Genomic DNA, 24520 nt, shown 5'->3' with positions numbered 1-24520 from the left:
GCGAAGTTTCAAGAGTTTTCGAGCATGTTAAGTGCCCCAAAAGTACCCGAGAAGTCGAAAAAAAAAATAAAAAAAAAAATAAAAAAACAAAGAATAATCTGAGGAAGAACAATAGGGCTCTGCGCCCTTTCAGGGCTTGGGCCCTAATAATAAGAAACAGAGGAAGAACAATAGGGCTCTGCGCCCTTTGGGCTTGGGCCCTAATAATAATAAGAAACAGAGGAAGAACAATAGGGCTCTGCGCCCTTTGGGCTTGGGCCCTAATAATAATAAGAAACAGAGGAAGAACAATAGGGCTCTGCGCCCTTTCAGGGCTTGGGCCCTAATAAGAAACAGAGGAAGAACAATAGGGCTCTGCGCCCTTTCAGGGCTTGGGCCCTAATAATCCTTAGGGGAACAATAGGGCTCTGCGCCCTTTCAGGGCTTGGGCCCTAATAAAATAAAATGTGACAACAAGAGCAAGAGCAAACAGAGAAAGGTGGCATATGCATTTAAGTATATAGAAATAGGAAGACTACGCCAGTCATTTGTGTTTGCCACACTATGACTATACCTACATTTTGGCATGTAGATGCCTTCAGGCCATGGCACTTATCAAATGTGAAGTTTGAGGCAGATTGTTATATAGTATTGTTATATACACATTGATATTAGTATATTTACTACATGAGGTATACTTAAAAATATACTTGAACATTACTTAAGAATATTTCATAAAATGAACCTGAAGTATACTTTTTCGTAGTGCAAACACTAAACCCAAACAAGTGGGTACTTCTGTTATTAGTTCTAGCAACTATCAAAAGGTTTTTCCGGTGTGTAAACCCCTCATGACCTACCCGGCTTCGTCCACCACAGGTGCTTGGTCAAAGGCCTTCTCTTTCAGGATCTGAATGGTCTTCTTGATGGACACTAAAGGCAGCACAGTCAGGGGGGCGGAGAGTCGGAGCTCCTGTAGGGGCAGATTCCACCACCTACCGAGAGATGAGGGCAGGTAGACGGGTGGAAGGGGAAGACAGTAAAAGCTCATGGTAAGAGGACACACAGACAGAGTAATCTGGGAGAGTGAACATGCCTCCACATATAGAAGAAGCATAATTGTAGCAGTAATGCAGCCTTGTGTAATATCAGGCACAGAGAGAGACTATACTTGCAGAAGCTATCTGTGTGTAAATAACAAGTGTGATTCCAAAGACAACATGCGTACGTGTGTATGTGTATACACTCACCATGTCTTCTTAACAACAAGATCCTCCTCACTCAGGAAGCCCTTTTCACACATCCACTTGTCACTAAGAAATTTAGACCTAATGGGGAGAACAAAGCATATAGGCCAAGCCTAAAAGGGTACTAACATGAAGCCTACTACTGCATTTTATTTTTGAAATAAATCTGAAATATAATATGCAACAATAAACATTCAGACCACAGTTTCAAAGAACTATGTTGTGACCCATGTTTAACTATTTTTACATTACCAAGGGGTTTTTCAGTTCTGTGCAATGTTGGGTGTATAAAATGGGGGGGGGGGGGTGCTTTGTAATGCTTTGTCTTAAGAACGTCCTGGACATACCCTCAGTGCAGCAATACGCAGCGCAGCACAGCAGAGCACAGCACAGCACAGCACAGCAGAGCACAGCACAGCAGAGCACAGCACAGCAGAGCAGAGCACAGCACAGCACAGCACAGCACAGCACAGCACAGCAGAGCACAGCACAGCACAGCACAGCACAGCAGAGCACAGCAGAGCACAGCACAGCACAGCACAGCAGAGCACAGCGGAGCACAGCACAGCACAGCACAGCACAGCACAGCACAGCAGAGCACAGCACAGCACAGCACAGCAGAGCACAGCAGAGCACAGCACAGCACAGCAGAGCACAGCGGAGCACAGCACAGCACAGCAGAGCACAGCACAGCACAGCACAGCAGAGCACAGCACAGCACAGCACAGCAGAGCACAGCACAGCAGAGCAGAGCACAGCACAGCAGAGCACAGCACAGCAGAGCACAGCAGATCACAGCACAGCACAGCACAGCAGAGCACAGCAGAGCACAGCACAGCACAGCACAGCAGAGCACAGCAGAGCACAGCAGAGCAGAGCAGAGCACAGCACAGCACAGCACAGCACAGCACAGCATCTCGTTCCCACTTTTAAGATTACAGTCAAGTGCAAACCCCCTAGTGGAATGAGCCCTAACTCCTAGAGGTGACGCTTGACTGCGTGCCTCATAGGCTAGAGCAATAGCACCCCTCATCCAGTGTGACATAATTTGCTTGATGGAGGCTATCCACAGGTTGTGGCCCTCACAGCCAACCAAAAAATTGCACTAACGTACACAGCTGTATAGTGAGGTGGACATAAGTTTGAAGAGCACGAACTGGACACAGTAGGTGAAGTTTCTCGTTATCCGGTGTAGTGAATGGCGGAGGACAGAAGGCTTCAAGAACGACCAGCATGGTCAATAATGCAATAGAAAGATAGTCAGGGTGAGGGTGCAAAATAGCTTTGACCAGTCGAGGGGCAGAATCTAAGCTCTAGTGGTTCAAAAAGGGGCCTTGATTAGCCCCTCCAGGACTATGACCAAGTCCCACAAAGCAAGGCCTCAGTTGCCTCATTCCATGGATGAAGTGGGCGATCAGTGGGTGCTTCCCGAGTGGAGCCCCACCAACCAGGGCATGGCAAGCCAATATGGTGGCCACAAATACCCTGAGAGTAGCGAGGCATGCTGATAATTTTTCCTGCAGAAACTCCATTAGAGAAAAAATCTGGCAGTGAACTTGGTCTACACAGACTGCAGGTACTCCACCTTTCAAAGACACCCAATTTAAGGGCATTGATTCACCTTGTGGAGGGAGCCCTAGTACTCAAAATATTCTATATGACATCAGCTGGAAGCCCAGCATCCCTGAGTTGAAACATGAAGGGTTCCAAATCTCGGTCCGGGGACAAGTGAAAGTGCTGCAGTTTAAGGTTCCCGATATGACTTCCATTTGACATCCGTACAATCCATTTTGGTTATTTTATGGTCACACTGCAATGTTACAAAGAGGACATTTAAGATGTTAACAGAACTGTGGCGAGCAGCGAGGCTGAGGGACCGTGAGAGCGGGACGAGGCCGCGGTCATTAGTGATGATGAGCACCAGCTGCGTGCCATCGACCTCGTGTCTCAGGGAGGAGTGACGGAAGTGTAAAGGAGGAGCGACGACAGTGAATGACAAGAGAGGACCAGGCCTGGATTTTAAGTTGTGTTTTCTTTACGTTTTGTTATGTGTGTGCGCGGCAGTCGTCCGTGAGGGGCTGCCGCTTTTACTTTCACTTTGTTTATTTATTTGATTAAAGTTTGTTGTTTATTGTTCGCCGGTTCCCGCCTCCTTCTTCCCTGAACGTCCGAACCACGTTACAAGGACATTGCCACATGGTCCTCTTTTGGTCATAATTCCAATATGACTTTAGGGGGACGTTCCATTTTGGTTATTCTATGGTCACAGCAATGTTACAAAGAGGACATTTGGGACGTTAACAGAACATACTCACATACCCCCATATGATATGTTGGTCATTTAATAATGTTCCTTATATGACTTTAGAGGAATGTTCCATTTAGGTTATTCTATTCTTTTGCAGGACCTTTAGGGGACCAACCTAGAATGCTATTTTTTGGTCCTTCCATCATGTTTACTGAATGTTTTCAGAACGAATGTTTGTGTGAATCAATGTGCGCTGGGCTGCTTTGCAAATGAGGGTCAGTAAAACAGTATTTGCAGAAAAGATGTATCAATACCAACTGTTTGTCCAACTTCATATTCAGAACATGTGAGTACTGCACGTTATATTTTGTGAATGTATGCAAATCGCTTTTGGGCAAGACCCTTGTTGACCCACCTTGGCCAGGACTCCCAGGAGCAGAACGATCAGTTGAAATGCATAAGGACGCAGTCTCGCAGTAAAATGCCTAGGGGTGTAATCGCAGGGGGCGGGAAAGCAAAACCTGCTGTGCTAGCCTGTTCAGACACACCCATGATAGTCGAATAAGTCAATGTTTAAGGCACAAAGACATGTGAAGAATAAGGTTTCCCCCATGAACGAGTTAAATCATCATGACGGTCCTTGAAGAAGGGGAGAGACTGTTGATGAGGCCCGTCTCCCTGGCCACCAGACATAAATCTGCTCAAACTTTGAGCGCTTGCTCTTTCTCTGGTGGACAGTCTAGCTGTAATTTGGCTAGTGCAAGAGTGACCACCTCAAGTAACACCTAATATGATTTATCATTGCGAGAGGAGTGCTCAGCCAAAGAACAGCCAAAGAATAGTTCGCCCTTTAATTGCTCAGAATTAATTGTAGCCAAAGAACAGCCAGACAAGATCTGAAGATTGAAGATTAATACAAGCATCTGAAATTTCAAATCAGATGAGTATTTAAATAATTTCTCAGAATTAGATGCAGCCAAATATCAACCAGACAAGTAAAACCGGTCTGGATGAAAAGCTGAATATTGTTATTTTCATTTTAGAGAAGTTTCAACAAAATCAAAATCCTAGCTTGCAAACACACACAATTAATTTGCACACGACCATAGGAACAAGAGAGAAAGGGAATTTCCCGTCTGCACAGTTCCCTCTTATTATAAACATTTACAGCGAACTCATAATCTCATAATCCAACTTCAACTTTAGCACTGGACAAGAGGATGTCGCAATTCAGAGAGAGAACGAGAGAAAGGGAGGACCCGACTAGAGCCCTGCATTTCAGCCAGAGCCTGACGGGCCCCGACTTATTTATACCCCTAGGGCAGGGCTTCGGGCCAATTTTCATGTCACACCTCACACTTGGGCCAGGCTTCGGGCCTGTTTTAGGCTTCTTTTAGACATTCATTAATTCAAAGAAACTATGAGATGTGCTGCGCTGGTGGAAACAACACAAGACAGCAGTAGCAGCAAGCGTTCCTTCAGCGCAGCTTGAATAGTTATGTCCTTTTTACAACTAGTTACTTCATTTGTTTTCTCTGATCAAATATCTATCCGATTGTGAAAAGACCATTACTATGCCTTCTGAAATTTTTCTGAAAATCCGTTCACTCAAACAAACCAATTTAGAAGGTGGTCTGGGATGCATTTCAGATGAAACTGGACAAGTGTAAATGCATCTGGTTGTTTAAACCACATATGAAAATTTTACTTCTGGCAAATTGTTAAAAAATAAACACGTGAGAGCCTGTTATAGGCTATATATGACATGATGTAGCTAGATATGACGGCACTACTGATATGCTTTAAGTGTTTTATATCTATCGATTTTATTATAGGCAAGACAAGTCATGTGTTGATTTGAGAGGCTAAATTGGTCAAATATGTGGTTAACTCACTGTAGGCAGCTGGCCACTTGGTTGTCACTTTAAAAAACAAAAACTTTAATTTAACAAACAAAAATTGCTCCAAACATTTTTCTAAATTAGCTGAATTAAGAAATGAAAAGAAATATAACTATGTTGACATTAAAAACAAAACTGAACTATTTTAATGGCTGCAACTGTAGTGTGTAATAGGGAGGATTAAAAAAAATGGGCTCCAGTTGGACTCAGGCTGAGAATTCTGATAAGGCTAACAAAGGCCGGGCTAGGGCCTGAGCGTCTTGGGCAAGGGCCAGGCTAGGGCCTAGATTTGAGGCCAGTGCAGCTCTACTATCTACCGCTCCTCAGCCAGATTGAATGCTGGGAACACTGAAACCTACATGTAGTTGCGGATGGAGTCAGGAAGGATCACCACACAACGCTGGCCTTCCTTCAGCTCTTTGGCTACATGCACTGCTGCAGACATGGCTGCACCTGAACTACCGCCTACAAAGAGTGATAGAGAACAGACTTTAGATACACACTTAATTTCACACACATTAAATGTGAGAGGTATTATGAGTCACATACCGCACAGAAGACCTTCCTCTCTGATGAGCATACGAGACATGGAAAATGTCTCTTCGTCATTGGACTTGTACCAACTATCCACCACCTGAGACACAGAAAATGTGGTTTGAAAAAAAATCTAAATTAATTTTGTATGGGTTGGAATGAAGTTTGACAAATCAAGACATCTATTATTTGCTGTTTTCATTTAGAGAAATTGATAAAATACACAGTATCATGACCATGGTGCAGACTGCAAATAAAAACTGGCAAACACTAATCAATGTCAACAGAAGGGTTCCTAACATTTCTACAACATTCTCACTGTGGCTCTTTTGGGGTTCACAGTTAGTTTTCACGCTTGGCATGTTTGGTTTGATTAAAACAAACTCTTCTGCAATTGCTCTGTTAGTGCGCTTCATTTGAATGAGTCTGAATGCTGCCATCCGGAGGTTGGTGCGCACCAAGCAAGTGGACCGAGACCCACCTTCCAAACAAACTCTGGTACGGTTTTAGTGATGAACTCAACGCGGACCAAAGACATCTGAACTAACCAAAAAACAGGATGTGATGTCACAAGACCATCCTAAAAATCCTAAGAAAGGACAGAAGGCTCAAGCATACTTGATTCATGTCATAGTTGCAATGATATCCATTACAGTTCAGTACAGGCATCAGAAATATGTGCTTTCTTGTAGCAGACCTTGTTTGTGTGTGTAAAGGAGGAATTCCTGGTGTTGTTTTGAATCCTTTACACATGTTCTAAGCTCTTCATAATTTCACAGCTAGTTAAAATACCACCATGTGTACATACAACAGGGAATTTAGATATACAACATACAGCATTATTTACGATGTTCAGTAAGTTCCATCGCAAAACACACGTCATAAAACCTTTTTTTTTTTTATCCTTTGGTTCAGTGTTAAAAACTAGGACCAAGGGTGCTTTCACACCTGCCTCATTTAGTTCGGTTGAATCGTACTAGAGTTCGTTTTCCCCTTTGGTGCGGTTCATTTGGTCAGGTGTGAAAGCTGCAATCGCACTCGGGTGAGCACCAAAAACGGACCAAACAAGCGTACCGAGACCTCCTTGAAAAAGTGGTCTCGGTACGCTTTCAAACGAACTCTGGAGCGGTTCGTTTGTGGTGAGAACGTGATCCGACCTCGAACAGACCCAACTGCAAAAAGTACTGATCATTTTTGGACTAAACCAGCTGCCGTAGTCAGCTGCGCTGTGCATTATGTGATGAGGAAGTGTTTGTTGACAGCTCGCGGACAAACTTGGAGTTGTGAGGAGGTGCGGAGCCTCATAGAAATTTGGTCTGATGACCATATTAGGTCCCAACTTTCGAAAACTCACAAGAACAGCTCGATCTTCGCTTGAAGTGACGAACGATGCGCGCTCGCCGTTTGCAGTGCATTAGAACGTTGTTTTCAAGCTGCATCCGCGCTTCATGATAGAAATGTATTGTTTGCATATTGTGGTGTATACAAACAATGTAATAGATTATGGCCAGGGACAAAATCAGCCCGCGCAGTCGCAGTTTAGGAAATACGCCACGGCCAATGAGTTATGTGGATATTGTCATGTGACTGCATTTTGGTTCGTTTCAACTGGTTCGGACCAGGCAGTGAACTGGACCAGTGTGTTGTGAAAAGGAACCAAAAAAGCTGAAAAATGCTACAATGTATAATTGTTTGCCCTTGGTTCGGACCAAATGAACCGAACTAGAGATGTGAAAGCACCCTAAATGTATCATTTTCTTTTTTGGTTCAGACCAGAGCCATAGAGAGAGAGAGTCGCGACAACTCCATAGACTCCAATGGAACGTTTTTTTTTTACAGCAATGGCGGCTCGTGGAGACTCTCAATAGTTCCCGGAAGTAGCAGCCGCGCCATAGAGTTACAGCAGAACAGACCGTTTGTGATGCACTTTTAAAAGGTAAGACGTTTAATCAGTAAGATTTTAAATTATCAGCACATCTTAATCAAAATAACTTGTACATTAAAGCCTGCTTGTGTAGATTATTCAACATTAATTTTTTGTATCTTTTAAAAACAACATCGCTGTAACTACATACTCATGCTACATACACATGTCGATGTGTAATAAAATTATTGAAAACCAATGCATTTATTGACTATTAATTACCAAAAATCGCAGTTCTGTCACTGTGACTATCAATTTGAATTGCCCGCCAAAGCACTTCCTGGAACTATTCGAGGTCTACATGAATCACGTGACTATCAAGCATTTTGAACTTCCGTTGTCGCGACTCTCTCTCTCTATGGCTCCAAAATAACTGAACTGCAAGTGTGAACACACCCTTAGTTACTATTGCCTCTTCTATGGCTAAAAGGGGTGTGACATACATGCACATTAAGATTTAAATATCTGTAAATTTTTTCTAGGTAGCTTGTGTCTCACACACACACACACACACACACAGCATTTTTTAAATTGCTTTAAAATTATCCTTATTGGTCCTTAGTGGTTGTCGGATGGCAATCACTACAAAGTCATGACACTTTTAGGAGGTAACATTTAGGGTGGGTCACGGCAAACAGTCATTTGCCATCAGTACATTTCAACTGCGTCAAAACCTACTGTGTAAATACACACTTACAGATCTGTCCAGAACAGTGGGGATGAAGTCATGCCCAATGCCCTCCACCTCATTCTTAGTCTTATCAGTCTTATTCAGCTCCTCCGGCTCAGCAACAATGGAGCCCTCAGGATCAACTCCAACTATCTGAGGAACAAAGACATTAACACGTGCATAGGCTGTGTAAATATGTCTAAACAAATGTCTCTTCAAAGTGTAGTGGACAGCATATTCCAGGGCCCAGTTTATGGATGGGCCCCTCTCTGCCCATAACAGTGGACAAAGGTTTGCTACATTTTGATTGGATCTTGGTGGACTAATACACACAAACCGTCCAATGCCAAATGATGCTAGGACAACAGCCAAACACCTCTTAGATAATCCACAATGATCCATCCAAATCCATTCATAACTATGTTTGGAAACCTGCTCGGGTTATGTATATAACCCTTGTTCCCTGAGAAGGGGAACGAGCACTGCATCGGGACGACGCTTCGGGGATGCTCCCTTAGCATCAGCGAATCTGAAACCAGAATGCCAACTAGGCCAATCCGATTGGCGTGCGTGATGACGTCATTGTGACGGCATACCCGGAAGTATAAAAGGGGAGCTGGAACGTAATGGCGGTAGTAATTGCTCTGAAGCATGCGCTCCAGGCGCGCCGAGGTGTGGCGTCGGGATGCAGTGCTCGTTCCCCTTCTCAGGGAACAAGGGTTATATACATAACCCGAGCAGTTCCCTTTCGAGGGAACTTGCACTGCATCGGGACGACGCTTTGGGGAACGAGTACCCACTAGGCCACACCGAAGGGTAGCACCTGCCCTAGTGTGAAGCCGGAGACCGGGCACAGCTAGGACTGGAGCACCCTCGCACCAGGCGTCGTAGGGAGATCCAGGCTATAGAACCTGATGAAAGTGTGTGGGGTAGCCCACCCGGCCGCCTCGCAGATATCCTGCAAGGGGACCCCAGAAAGAAGGGCCACCGAAGAGGCCATGCCTCTGGTGGAATGAGCCCTCACGGCCACAGGTGAAGGCAAACTGCGCACCTGGTAGGCCATGGTAATCGCCTGGACAATCCAGTTACTGATTGTCTGAGTAGACGCAGGCAATCCCTTCTTAGGTGAACCAAAACACACCAACAGTTGTTGTGATCTCCTCCACTGTGCAGACTTCGCCAGATAAACTCTTAGAGCCCTAACCGGGCAGAGTAGGTGAAGCCTCCCCTCTTCCGCCGTCACATGAGGCGGAGGATGAAATGCCTGCAGGACCAATGACCTGACCACCCTTGATGGCACCTTAGGCACGTAGCCCGGCCTAGGGTGTAAGATGGCTTTTACTCCTCCCGGGGCAAACTCCAGGCAGGTCGGCGTTACCGCCAAGGCCTGGAGATCTCCCACTCTCCTGAGAGAGGTAATGGCAAGGAGAAAAGCCACCTTAAGGGTCAGATCCTTTGGTCCAGCCGACTCCAATGGTTCGAAGGGGGCCTCAGCCAATCCTTCGAGAACCACTGCCAGGTCCCAGGTTGGAACTCTGGACCGAGCCGCAGGCCTCATCCTCCGAGCCCCACGGAGGAATTGTACAACCAGCTGGTGCCTACCCAGAGGCCCATCACCCAAAGGAGTGTGGAAAGCCGCAATGGCAGCCACGTACACCTTGAGTGTGGACGGGGTAAGCCCTGCAGAGAAACGATCTTGGAGGAACTCCAGCACTGAAGCCACTGGGCAGTTAACTGGGTCCACCTCACGTTCTCTGCACCAAGTGGAAAATACATTCCACTTGAAGCTGTACAGTCTCCTCGTAGACGGAGCCCTGGAGCTGAGTAAGGTCTCTATCACGTCTGCCGATAGGCCAGCCTCTATGAACCTGGTCCCCTCAGGGGCCAGACCCACAGGTTCCAAATCTCCGGGCGGGGGTAAAATATCGTACCCGCCGCCTGAGATAGGAGATCCCTCCTCAGAGGAATCTCCCACGGCTGACCTGCTAGCAGAGCTATGATATCCGAGAACCAAACTCGAGTCGGCCAACGGGGTGCTACCAGAAGTAGACTGACCCCCTGTCGACGGACCCTTTCCAGGACTCCCGGGAGCAGAGCAATCGGGGGAAATGCGTACAGACGCAGCCTCGGCCACGTCTGCACCATGGCATCCAGCCCCAGCGGAGCTGGATGCGTGAGGGAAAACCACAGTGGACAGTGGGACGTCTCTCGAGACGCAAACAGATCCACTTCCACTGGGCCGAACCTCTTGCATATGGCCTCCACCACCTCTGGGTGGAGTCGCCACTCCCCGGGCCTCAGCCCCTGCCTCGACAGGATGTCTGCTCCCTGATTTTGGACCCCCGGGACATACATTGCCCTGATGGACAACAGTTTCCCTTGGGACCACAGGAGGATGTGATGCGCCAGTCTGCAAAGAGGGCGCAACCTCAAACCCCCCTGCCGTGCCCCAACCAGTGAGGGAGGCGTCTGTTGAAACGGATTTCCGGCAACAGGACGCTCCCAACACTGGCCCTTGGGACAGAAACCAAGGTTTCTTCCATATGACTAGGGAACGAAGGCCACTGCGCGTTACCCTGATCATACAGAATGGATTTCCCCTCAAGGAAAGCCACCTGGTTTACCTCCGTATCAGTACATGGTGGCCGCGGAGGTCCGGGAAAAAGCTCCTCAGAGCTTTGTAGACCGCCAGCATTTCCAGGCAGTAGATGTGCCAGGAGAAATGCCTGGTCTCCCACAGACCTCTCGCAAAGCGGCCGCCATGACCACGTCACAGCCAGTGAGGGAGGCGTCTGTTGAAACGGATTCCCGGCAACAGAACGCTCCCAACACTGGCCCTTGGGACAGAAACCAAGGTTTCTTCCATATGACTAGGGAACGAAGGCATCTGCGCGTTACCCTGATCATACAGAATGGATTTCCCCTCAAGGAAAGCCACCTGGTTTACTTCCCATAACCACGTCCCAGCCAGTGAGGGAGGCGCCTGTTGAAACGGATTACCGGCAACAGAACGCTCCCAACACTGGCCCCTGGGACAGAAACCAAGGTTTCTTCCATATGACTAGGGAACGAAGGCATCTGCGCGTTACCCTGATCATACAGAATGGTTTTCCCCCCCGAGGAAAACCCCTTGATTCCCAGCTACCACTGTAAGGGTCTCATGCAGCAGGCCAAGAGATATTCTGTTGGACGCAGCCGCAATGAGCCCCAGCAGCCTTAAACTGCTTCACAGTGATGCTGTGGCCTAGCTTCTTTTTAGAGACCACCGCCCGTATGGACTCGATACGTTCGGGAGACAATTGTGCCCACAACGTAGAGAATCCCATACGACTCCCAGGAACACAGTTCTCTGAGAAGGCGACAACACGCTACTGTGTGTAGAGTCTCAAAGGGCTAGGCCGCCTGGAAGAACCCGATATTGGTACGCTTTGCCCCAAAAAGCGAACCTCAGGAACTTCCTGTGACACAGAAGGATGGATACAGGGAAGTATGCGTCCTCTTCAGACCCATCGTGACAGACCAGTCCTCAGACTGGATCTGAATCACAATGGAGGAATTGCTAAGCATCTTGAATCTGAATCTCCTCAGAGAAAGATTCAAGTACCTCAGGTCCAAAGTTGGATGCAACTGGCCATCCCTCTTAGGAACTGTGAAGTACCGGCTGTAGAACCCGGACTCCCTGTCTGGCGGAGGAGCACATTCTGTGGCCTCCCTACCAGCAGGGAGTGAACTTCCTGCTCCATTACCCGAACCTGCCCAGGGACCACTGCCATCCAGACCACCCCACTGAACTTCAGGGGAAGGTAATCGGACTGCAGTCTGTATGCCCCTTTCTACAGTCGCAGGCCCCAAGCTGATATATTCGGAGGCATAACCATGCGCCGAGATAATCTGCTAAGGGAACCAGCCTCTCGAGGCCGGTCTCGGGTGTCAACCGAGCCTCCTCCCCGACCCCCTGAAGCGGCTAACCGGCAGGGCGAAATCGAGGAAGATTTTCGGTGTGCGTACGCGTTTGCTGAACCACCGCAAGTCTTGCTAGAGGCGGCTGGTGCAGCACGCGTGCGCGGGGAAACGATGTGGCCCGAAGCGTACTAGACGGCGGGAACACAGCATCGACTCCCGAAAAACTCCACAGGGGAGACGACCTCGATCGCTCCTACCCGGGAGAGGGGGCTGGCCGGCAGGGGACACTGCGATTAGCAATTGCCTGAAACTGATGTGTCCCGCAGGCCACAAGGCGGCGAGAACGACATCAACTTCAGGAGGGCTCCATCTTAGATGAATATCCAGTTCACAAGTTAAACACGCCTGGGTGACAGAATTAAAGTATCCAACTTATCAAAGTCGGATAACATGACACTCAATTCCTCGGAATTAAATGCCATCATAATCACCAAACCCGTGCAACCTGATCTGAATAATAGGCTGAATAAAAAATATATCTAACTCCTCAAAGTCAGATAATATTTTAATTTAATTCCTTAGAATTAAATGCAGCCACAATAAGGTGAACATAGTCTGAATGATAGGCTGAATATCTAACTCCTCAAAGTTAGATTATATTTAATTTAATTCCTTAGAATTAAATGTAGCCGTAATTAATCAGACGACACTGTTTTATTTGTATTTATACGGACTCATAGACCCCGCGTTGCCTCAGCAACGTGGTTCAAGCCGTCATAATACAATTGGCTTTCATCCCTCGAGAAAAAAGCCAAACAGTGTCACACAATACAGTGAAACATGGTCTGAATGACTGAATGTCTAACTCCACAGAGTCAGATCATATCTCATTTAAATCCTCAGACTTAAATGCAGCCATATCAGACAAATACTGATTTTTTATTGTACTATACGGACTCGTCCGTTAAGCCAACCAGTATCTCATGCACACCGATCGCGTGTGTTCACATTAATTGCAGACCCATAACCTGCGCACTGCCTTTTTTTCCAGCAATCGCGAGGATGGAATCTTGCATATTTAAGAAGTGCTTATGACTTTGACTGCCTCGATGCTGAGTACGTCTAATTCCTCAGAATCAGACCGCTCACACATCGGGTCCTCCGCCCCGGGGGAAGAAGCCGCAGCGCGGGCTTCCACACGGGGAAGGAGAACATCTGAACTGTCAGACAAAGACTGGGAAGATGCCTCAGCAGTCCCAGTCCCGCTGATAGTCCATCCGTGAGCCCCATGACCAGCCTCGCCGCACCGCCTCGGCGGATGCGGGACCGATCCACGGGGCTCACGAGGCTGGCCGGCCTCATCGAACACGGCCAGCCGAGAGCGGAGCACTCTGAGCGTCAGCTTTCATAATGCTCACAAGCGGCTCCCTCGAGAGCCGCTCGAGCATGCTGAACGCCCAGGCAGTGCACACACAGCAGGTGTGTACCCGAGCCCGACATGTAGCGAGGGCAAGGATGCACACACTGCTTGAACTCTCTCACTTTTTCACACTTCATTTCAATCACACACTTTCACTGACATACAACAGTAAATAGACAGACAGTTTGACAGATAGCGCTTGCTGAAGAGCAATAACTACCGCCATTACGTTCCAGCTCCCCTTTTATACTTCCGGGTATGCCGTCACAATGACGTCATCACGCACGCCAATCGGATTGGCCTAGTTGGCATTCTGGTTTCAGATTCGCTGATGCTAAGGGAGCATCTCCGAAGCGTCGTCCCGATGCAGTGCGAGTTCCCTCGAAAGGGAACTTAAGAGTGATGTAAACTACACACATCCATTTCATACTTATTCAGAGAAATTAGTATTCTCAGTGACAGCTATTCATAATGCTACATCTTACACAGATTCAGCTGTTAATGAACAAATTAATGAATGCATGACAGTTCAATATTTTTCCATCATGTTTGGTGTCTGTTTGTTTAGAATATTGTTATGGGTATTATGGTGGTGGTTTGGAATGTAAGGGTGTACTCACACGATGCAACTTTTTGTTTTGAAGAAGGCTGGAAGACCGGCTTTCGCTAATATATATTAAGATAGATATAATAGATTATTACAGAGGCAGCTGACTTTGATGAAGGAATTTGGAGCTTTACTCGCAAACTACAATTCATGTTCATCAATAAGGTGAGAACCAGGACGTTATAAACCTAAATATACTTGATTTAATCGAAAAGTGTATCCAAGTAGTAATAGTTTGGTGTTTGCTGTCATAATGATAACAGTAGCGCTCCGTTCCATGCTCTGGCATGGTTAGTGCTCACACTACATGCAAACCACACTCGAGCCCAACCAAACCGCGCTCTGGCCCACCTCTTTCAAGCAGGCCAGGGCCGGCCAAACGAACTGCGCCCAGGCAAGGAAAGGAGTGCTCACACTTGTCAAACTAAATTGGCTTTGGGGGCCAAATGCCCTCGGGCGCGGTTCAGAGCGCCTAATGTGAGTTCTACAGGGAAAAGAAGGGAGGGCCACACTGTGTGCCCCCTCTGATGCCAGCGGCCAATCACAGCTCTGGAATGGAGAAGCGCCAAATTGCAATCTCTTCCTCGTCGGAAAGGGATAAATGTACCCTTTCAAAAGACACTCCTCGTTCTGAATCTGTCCTGCTAGGATGAGACATAACAGATACACCGTAACATTCTGAGCCTCTGGTTCATCCAGAGAGACAACAAAAGGATCTGAGTCTACATCTTGTGGGGCAGCAACAGATACAGGGCCTCCAGCCTGTCAGGAAAGAGACATTAACAAATACTATGTTCAGAGTTTTAGTCCAGCAAGACAGTATCGACTACAGCACATCCCGAGTCTCCATGCCAGAGAGACAAAAGTGGATTGACCAAGTCCTGAGTGTCTGGCTCAGAGAGGCAAAAGACACACGGAGACATTTGCAACAAGGTTAAGCTCAGGAAAGCAAACCTTCACTTCAAGGTTCCTTCCTCTGCTGTGTGTTCCAAATTAAGTACCTTCTGCACCTACTTCAGGGACTCATCTGCGTGTTCCAGATTTTAGGACCCTTTGGTGCTCCAGGAGATCAGCATCTCACAAATCTTTGTGTTCAAGGCTGTTGAAACGGATTCCAGCTTTTCCCCACTGCATTGTCACCCAGCACAACCAGTGGAAGAAGTGATCGCCATCGGACTGCTTACTCAATCATGTGGAACGTAAATATCACTTAACCAAACCTCTTTCCAGAGACCTTGGCATTGTTGTATATCATCAGTTAATGATTTTCTCATTTACATTAGAGGTAATATAACTGATGCTAGCTTATAACAAATAATATTTTGTTTATTTGTTTGATGCATAATAAGGTTCTTCACCTTAGTTTCAGAGAAACAATTTAACAACAGCTTATCTTTCCATAAGATAACGCAACTCTTCCATAGCCACACTCAACTTAATCACATGTATTTTATGTATCTTATGCACTTTATTCCTTTATCATTCATTGTATTAATTTAGTAGTTGTGTTAGTTATTCTTGTTTATCTTTTGTTAATACAATTTATTGGTCTTCCTTGTGCAGGTAATACCGTAGAAGGCTCTACAAGTTTGCAATCACCAATCTTTCTGACAAATCAGCTGACCAACTCTCCCCACTTTAAATGTATTCTAAATGATTGAATAGTCACCTGTTTGGAGTGTTCTCATACAGCCAAGGTAAACCTTACATAGTGTCTTTGGATGGACAAAAGTAAAATAACTACAAAAGTATTGATTATTCAGAATTATTTTGAGTAATGACTATGATTACTATGATTTGTGAATTAAAAGCTCTTTAAAAAAAGAATACTTTTAAAACTTCAAAAATAAAAAATAAAATGCGATGCCAATCTACTTATGATAGTTACTTGTGATAGTAAGAAAAAAAAATAAACTGAAAAATTACAAAGAAATAAATCAGATAAATAAATGAATAAATAAACTGAAGAAAACATGTTCATTGACTACTGTATCAAAATTCATTAAAGGTCCCATGGCGTGGATTTTTTTTTTATATATATATATATATATATATATATATATATATATATATATATATATATATATATATATATATATATATATATATATATATATATATATATATATATATAATGTTTGCTGAGGTATACTTATGTTGTTACTATGATTTTTACATCACAAAATGTCATAATTTAGAAATAAAAGGCAGTTTTTCTATCTTGATATTAGCCCTCTGGGTTGAATGCTCTGTTTCAAGGGGCGTGTCTGCTGTGAGACTTCAGTGAAAACGCCCACTGTTGTGATTGGCTGACATCTTTGCATTTGAAATGAGTATTAGATTATGTGGCGAAGGGGGCGTGGTTTAGCGAGATCTGCAAACACCATAGACAGTAAAAGAAATGGACACAGCGACCCCATAGACTTCAACGGAGGAAAGTGAAGTCAATTAGAAGCACTCACTTCCTGATGGCTGAGCAGTACACTCAGCCATCAGGAAGTGAGTGCTTTTAGCAGTATGCGCAGCCTCAGACTGAGCTTGACGACATAGATGTGACATGAGCAACCTGTCTGACAGTTTTAAGTCTTCTAGTAGTTGTGCAAAGTGAAATCTAAATCACAGAATCGGCAAACACTGCCAGAGAGAGACGGACGGCACTCGTGGACCAGAGAGACGGAGAGCTGGAGGAACATTGCTGAGAAAAGTTATATTGTACTGAGTTGTTGAGAGCAATGTGAGTGCGAGATTATTTTGTTTGTATCTGAGAGTTATGAATAAAAACTGGTCCCAGTTACGCTGACCCATGTCTTCTTCCTCCTTAATCTACGAACTTTGTAACATGTGGAACCCCTCTCAAATACTTTTACTAAGTTTTTTTTACCATTACAGATGAATGAATCGTGAAAGTGTTGTTTATAGCTTTATTTTTAGATCTTTTCCCATCACATGAAAGGCTGCAGTGATGAGCATTGAGTACACAGGCAGTCTGTTGATCGTGTGAATGCAGTGATCTCGTCATTGCAATGCATTTTCTTTCACAAAATGCTTTCACCACACCTACAGCAAACACGACATCGATATGAATACAGTAAGAGCTTTGTTGTGCAGCATAACAGCGTCATTCGTTATAACGGCAGTTTGGACATGTGTGCAGATACACTCGCGACATGTGATTGACAGCTCCGAACATTATAAAGAGAGTGTTCTTTGATCGCTCTCTGTAGTTTAATCACAATTTAAATAACAGATTTGTTTCATGCTACTAACAGAAACAATGTGAAGTTGATTGTTTAGTCACTGGCTTGATTCACTGATGCACTGTGCTGACATTGCGACTAAAATAAACGGAATCCATTTTCTCCAAATTCTCTGGGCGGGCAAAGCAGAGGAAGGGGAGGTAACCTTTCCATGTTTGACAACATACAGGGAAGATTCCAGATTGGCTCGTCTGAGCTCTCATTTTCTCGAAGGCAGAGCAAGACACCCAGAACTTGGTTTACACCTATCAAAATTTCTAGCCACTTGGGGACCATATACAGGCTAGGGGAACTCATATTCATGTTAAATAACCTCATAAAATGAAAATTTCATGCCATGGGACCTTTTTCCGATCTGAGTGTCACCTTGATATTGGGGCATTTTTCCTTCAGTTTGCGGCCGATGCCAGTGATGGTGCCACCAGTGCCAGCTCCAGCCACCAGCATGTCTATTTTACCTACAGATGGCAAACACGAAAACATAGCTTCAGCATTAGTCATATGCAGTGATTCTCGGCCTCTTTAACTTTTTGTCTAGGCCCTAATTAATCAATATCGAATCAAAAGCTTGAGAATCAAAATTGAATCAAATCGTGAAATTTGTGTTAATACCCAACCCTACTAAATTTAAAAAATTGTAAAACTTATTGAGGCTTCAATTAAGTTTTTTTTGAGGCCCCCCAGTGGGCCCAGGTCCCCTGGTTGAGAACCACTGGTAAAGTATGAGCTTTTTCATAAAAAGCATCTAAATGACTGAAAAGAGAGGTGAATGTTTAATTTTGAAAAAGTCACAATGTTGCTTCTACACAAATTCTGCAGTTACCGTCACACTGCTCAAAAATCTCCTCTGCAGTGGTGTCATAGTGGGCCAGGGGGTTGCTGGGATTACGGTACTGGTCCAGAATGTGAGAATTAGGAATCTCATTCTTCAAATGCCAAGCCACACCCACATGAGACTCTGGAGAGTCAAAACGAGCAGAGGTAGGGGTACGAACAATCTCTGCACCCAGAGCGCGGAGCAAGTCCACCTGGGAGCATGTAAGGACACGCAACACATGACTATGCAAACACACATTCACACGCACTACAGATATCGTAAGTCTTCAGAAGTGGATTTACACCCACACCATATCTATTTTCATAATTTCACCTTTTCCATGCTCATCTTTTCAGGCATGACCGTGATGCAGCGATAACCTTTTAATACTGCTATCAGGGCAAGTCCAATACCTGAAAAATCAATTACATTTATTCATTTAGCAGACAATTTTATCCAAAATTAAATTTAAGTAGGCAAAACATGAGAAGTGCTAGCAATTCCAAGTTTCAAACACTGTCCAGAATAGTAAAAACTAGGACAAGGAGGGATATAAGAAATAGTGAGAGCATAGAATAACTTTTTTTGAGGGGGGTTTCCGTCTCTATCACTATTTACGATCAACACTTTGCAGACTGTATTTGTAATGTAATTTGTTGACTGATTACGATTTTTAACTCCAACCGTTGCAGTCTCTCAGTCATATCATGAATGTCAATGGGGTCAAATTCTATGAGAGTAAAAAAAAGCATGCACAGAAAACTTCAAATTAAACCCTGTGGCTCGTGACGACACATTGATGTCTTAAGACACGAAACGATCGTTTTTTGCGATAAACCGAACAGTATTTATATATTTTTTAACCTCAAATACAACACTATGTCCACCAGTCTTGAACGCGCAATCACTTCCGGTGAGTGAGGTCAAATGTACACGATACGGCGTATCTCAATGGGATATGCCATTGCCATATCGTGTACATTGACCTCCCTTACACCATCTCCCCTGGAGCAGCTCCTCTTCTCCCTGGACTCCCCACGTCAGGGCCGCTTGCCCTTGCGCTTGCCTGCCGACTTAGCAGGCCCTGACGCGGGTTGGGCGCCCCCCTTACGACTGGCACCCTGCTTCGCCGGTTGTGATGGCTGCTGCTTTGGCTTGGCAGGGGCGGAGGCAGCCGCAGGAGGACGCCCTCGGCGACGAGCAGGCGGAGGTGCTGCGGCCGACGACTGGGTGGAGGCAGCAGCGGGTCGTCGGGGCAGGATGTTCTTGATGGCCTCCGTCTGCTTCTGGGCCACCGAGAACTGCTGGGCGAAGTTCTCGATGGCGTCGCCGAAGAGGCCGGCCTGGCAGACAGGGGCGTTGAGGAACCGCACTTTGTCGGTCTCACGCATATCCGCCAGGTTCAGCCAAAGGTGGCGTTCCTGGACCACCAGAGTGGACATCGCCCGACCCAGAGTGCGTGCGGTGACTTTCGTCGCCCGGAGGGCGAGGTCCGTCGCGGTACACAGTTCCTGCATAACCCCTGGGTCGGAACTACCCTCGTGCAGATCCTTGAGCGCTTTGGCCTGGTAGACCTGCAGGAGCGCCATGGCATGCAAAGATGACGCAGCTTCTCCACAGGCTGTGTAGGCTCTGTCCGATAGGTTGGACGAGAATCTACACGCCCGGGAGGGGAGACGCGGGTGCCCACGCCAGTCCGCAGCGGTCTTAGGACACAGTTGCATCGCAACCGACCGCTCGACTGGAGGGACCCCCACGTAACCCTTAGCTGCGCCACCATCGAGGGTAGTGAGGACGGAGGAGTCAGTCGATCGTGAACGAGCGTTGTAAGGTGCTGTCCACGACTTTGTGAGCTCCTGATGCACCTCCGGAAAGAAAGGAACTGGGGCGGGGCGCTGAGAACCAGCACGATCCGCCCCGAGAAACCAATCGTCCAGCCGCGAGCGTTCGGGACACGTGGAGGGTTCCACTCGAGCCCGACACTCGCGGCGGCCCGGGAAAGCATAGCCGTGAGCTCTGGGTCAGATACGGGCAACGCTACCACACCCGAAGGGGGTAACGCAGCCGCATCTTCATCCCCGGAGTCCATTAGCTCGTCCCCCGATGCAGCTATCGATAAAATATCCTCAGATGGAGCCCCGAAAGAAACGGCTGGCCCCCCATGGGAAGGACCAGCGCGCTCTACTGGAAGCTCTACCGGCGCAGCTGAGGGGGGAGGGGCCCGAGGAGTCTGGTGACCCGGCGGGGGTGCCCTCACAGTAACCCTCAGATCTCCCCCAAAGGCATCAGCCAAAGTAGCAGCCCTCTGCTTTGCAGCGGGAGGACCACTAGATCGGGGGATGCACGATGGGACTCCACCCTTTTCTTCTGAGGTATTGGAGACGAGACCGTAACACTGCAATGGTCATGTTCGCGCAGTGCGAACATGAGTCATCCACGAAAGCCGCCTCTGCGTGCTGAACGCCCAAACACGAGAGACAGCGATCGTGCCCGTCAACTGGAGATAAATACCGACGGCATCCAGAAACACACGGTTTGAATGACATCTTGAAAAAGACGCAGGGTCAAATCGTGTTGCTCTTTTAGTGATAGGAGAGAAGAGAAAACCGCTCCGAAACGTGCCGAGGCACACAGGGGAATAGCCGCGGCTTACAGTGGTTTAAAGGTGCAAGCCCACTGTAAGCACTCAGAGGAAACGCCCAGCGAACCGACAATCTCTCTCTGGAACACGACCACCGCTGTAAAGCACCGTCACACCGACACCGGAACAGGTAAGCAGATCTTCTCACGTAGATTCACCAACTCGTTGTAGAACACACTCTTCGTAGGAACATTAAAGCTCGGCTCCGAAGTTGAAAGCGGTATGCGACACTTCCACTTCCGTATTTATACCCGCGACGCGGGGCGGTGCGTGGAATGCGTGATCGCATGCCAATTTGCATTGGCTCGTTTCTAATACACTCGAAGTAGATTGGTCTCTGAGAACAGATCCCAATTCGTCGGTCAGTTCCGACGTACGTCGAACGTGACCGACTGAAAGGGAACTGTACATTTCTTGTCTATTTCCACCCACTGCAACTCATACCAACGACGGAGATAAGCGCAGTTACAATAGCAAAATATGTGGGAGAGCGTTGCTATAATATGACTATATTGTATTGCAATAGGGAGCACTTCAAAGTCAATACTAAATCAAAACTAGTTAGCACAGTATTTGTAATAGAAATGATTTAATGACAAAATCTGGTTATGGTTACACTTAAAATAGTTTCAAAATGGATGGATGAGATGATAAACTTATACCATTAATCGTACACAGCATGAATACAATGTTACCTGAGAGATAGAGAGAGAGAGGGGGGGGAGTGGGGGAGAGAGAAGAAGAGAGCAAAGACAAGAAGCCCAGATGACTTCAAGAGCCAGAGGAAAAGAGAGCGAGAGCCTAGTTTCCAATCTTCTTTTATCTACTGTATTCCTTGACCATGTGACTGAAACCAAATGTATTCTTTTAAACTGACCAATCAGACCAAACTCACACATAACATTCAAACTGACCAATCAGACCAAACTTCCCCAACAGTAAAAGGTGTGGCACCCCCTGCGGCCTACAGGCCTGCCTTTTGTCTTCCAGGTCCTTCTGATAAGCAAATGTGTTGACAACAGTAAAGCAAATTTCTTTGTTGGATTTCAAATATCAAATATCTTTGATTATTTTCAATCCCTTCAACATCAATGTGTCGTCAAGAGCCGCAGGTTTTAATTTGAAGTTGTCTGTGCATGTTTTTTTTACTCTCATAGAATTTGACCCCATTAACATTCATGATATGACAGGCACACTGTAACGGTTGGAGTTAAAAATCTTCATTTGTGTTCTACTGAAGAAACAAAGTCACCTACATCTTGGATGTCCTGGGGATAAGCAGATAAACATCAAATTTTAATTTTTCGGTGAACTATCCCTTTAAGACAGCTCAAACATGCATTTTAGTCTGGGACTAAGCTTAACCCTTAAATGCATGACTGTTTCGCCAAACATTCTTACATATTCGGGTCTTTAGCGACACGGATCTATGTCTAACATGGATAGATCTATACCTGTCGCGATAATATATAAAACTGCTGATATTAGAGTAACAATTACAGAAGAATAAAACATATTTCGTTACCTTTTTGGTTCAGTTTGAGCAGATGTTTTATACCATCATCACTGTCCTCGTCAGAGCTCATTCAGCATTCAGCATCTGCCTCATATTCAACACCATCTCAAACATATTCTCAAAACTATAATTTTCAACGTCTTAAAAATCTATATTTTGATCACTGACAGCTTCCTTCACCAGATCCATCATCAAGCGACAGTGACACTAATATTTGAATGTGTTCAGTACTTGCTCTGCAGTAAATGGCGTGAAGCACGTTATTTGACGGACAGATGCATTTTTTATGGACTTCAACAACAGAGCAACAATTCCTGCCATTATAAAGCTTGGATTAGCGAGGACTTTTTTAAGATAACTCCGATTTTATTCGTCTGAAAGAAGAATGTCATATACACCTAGGATGACTTGAGGGTGAGTAAATAATGCGCTAATTTTCATTTTTGGGTGAACTATCCCTTTAAGCCTTGTCTGTGAAACCAGGTATACATGCTTAACTGGTCCTCCAGCATTCCAGTGACTAAACTAAATGGAATAGTTATTCTCAACACGGCACAGTTAAAAACAAAAAATAATTGCTTTCAAGAAGACATGAGAATAAATATTATTGTTTCGCTATCTTTGTGGGGGCTGTCCATAGACATAATGGCTTTTATACAGTACAAACCTAAACACCTGCATTTTAACATTTTCACAAAAATATAATTTAGGATGTTTATTAATCCATTACCATATCACCACAATGTAGGTTATCTCAAGTTTTACTATCCTTGTGGACACACACACATACACACACACACACACACCTGTGTTTCCTGATGTGGGTTCAATAATAGTGTCTCCAGGTTTAAGGATGCCGTCTCGCTCTGCATCCTCTACCATTCGCAGACTCATTCTATCCTTCACGCTGCCGCCGGCATTGAAGAACTCGCATTTAGCCACTAGATAATGATAGAAAGACAAAAAACACTGACAAAGAAAACCATCTTTTCCATTTTGATGTCACTTTCCCACCAGAACATGCCCGCTCAGCTGGCCTGAATGGCAAAAGAAAATCCAACAATTATACAATTAGATCCTTATTTTTTAAAAACAGAATATTTATATTCCTCCTGTTATTTTTTATTGGAATAATCTCTTTCATAATGTAAATTGGGCCCAAGTTTGGTCACTGCCCACTGGCAATCTCATATAGTATATCCTAACAAGTAAAGATTTAAAAGTGATATTGAAATGAAATGATCTTTCTGCTAAAGTTCCACTGAAACCATCTCTCATTTGTTTTTGTTTTCCTGCCAGGATACACAGTGTTTTTGGAAATATTTTGAGAGTTTTATTGCTGGCAATATCTTAACTTTTATCTTATTATTTGTTGCTAATAAAGCATAATAAAATTTAAAAAAAGTATGTGACCTGCTACTGCCAATACATAAACAACATGCTGCTGTGGGCAAGTAAGACATACTACTGCTGTGCAATAGAGTGTAGATGAATTACCCCCCTACTGAGCAGGTGACGTGATATTTGAACAATTCAAGCCAAGTGTACTGTACTTCAGAACCCCCAGCAGATCTACCGCCAAAACATATGTACTGCTGCTGTAATGACTTTCCCCTTTAATTTGCTTCGCTTTGCATCACCACTAGAGGGAGTAATAACGTGTATAAGTAAACAAGAAACAGAGCAGTGGCAGTTCAAGTTTGTTCTCGAGCTAACATCAACTCGGGAAAATGGTTCAAACTTTAGTATCCCTTTGGCAAGCAGAGCGAGGTATGTTTGTTTTTCATGTATTTCTTTGGTAAGGTATGTTTATTTAATTTGAACAATGTTAAATGTGTAGTAAATGTAGTGAATGT

The 24520-nt window shown here is 45.4% G+C and overlaps 1 protein-coding gene across 1 annotated transcript in view; it reads right to left on the bottom strand.

Annotated features, from left to right (window-relative positions):
* The window catches only part of LOC307129274 (cystathionine beta-synthase-like), an 82069-nt gene that overhangs the window by 46219 nt on the left and 11330 nt on the right, over window positions 1–24520 (bottom strand). Inside the window, exons 3-11 of the mRNA XM_079821534.1 lie at window positions 23471–23605; window positions 18841–18920; window positions 18514–18718; window positions 18057–18148; window positions 8531–8656; window positions 5925–6009; window positions 5735–5840; window positions 1230–1307; window positions 840–974 (exon numbers count right to left, since the gene is read on the bottom strand). Coding sequence (XP_079677660.1) covers window positions 840–974; window positions 1230–1307; window positions 5735–5840; window positions 5925–6009; window positions 8531–8656; window positions 18057–18148; window positions 18514–18718; window positions 18841–18920; window positions 23471–23605 — 1042 coding nt within the window. The remainder of the gene's footprint in view (window positions 1–839; window positions 975–1229; window positions 1308–5734; window positions 5841–5924; window positions 6010–8530; window positions 8657–18056; window positions 18149–18513; window positions 18719–18840; window positions 18921–23470; window positions 23606–24520) is intronic.

The sequence above is a fragment of the Gobio gobio genome, assembly GCF_949357685.1.
Source record: "Gobio gobio genome assembly, chromosome: 7".
Taxonomy (NCBI): domain Eukaryota; kingdom Metazoa; phylum Chordata; class Actinopteri; order Cypriniformes; family Gobionidae; genus Gobio; species Gobio gobio.
This window is presented reverse-complemented; position numbering and strand designations above follow the sequence as displayed.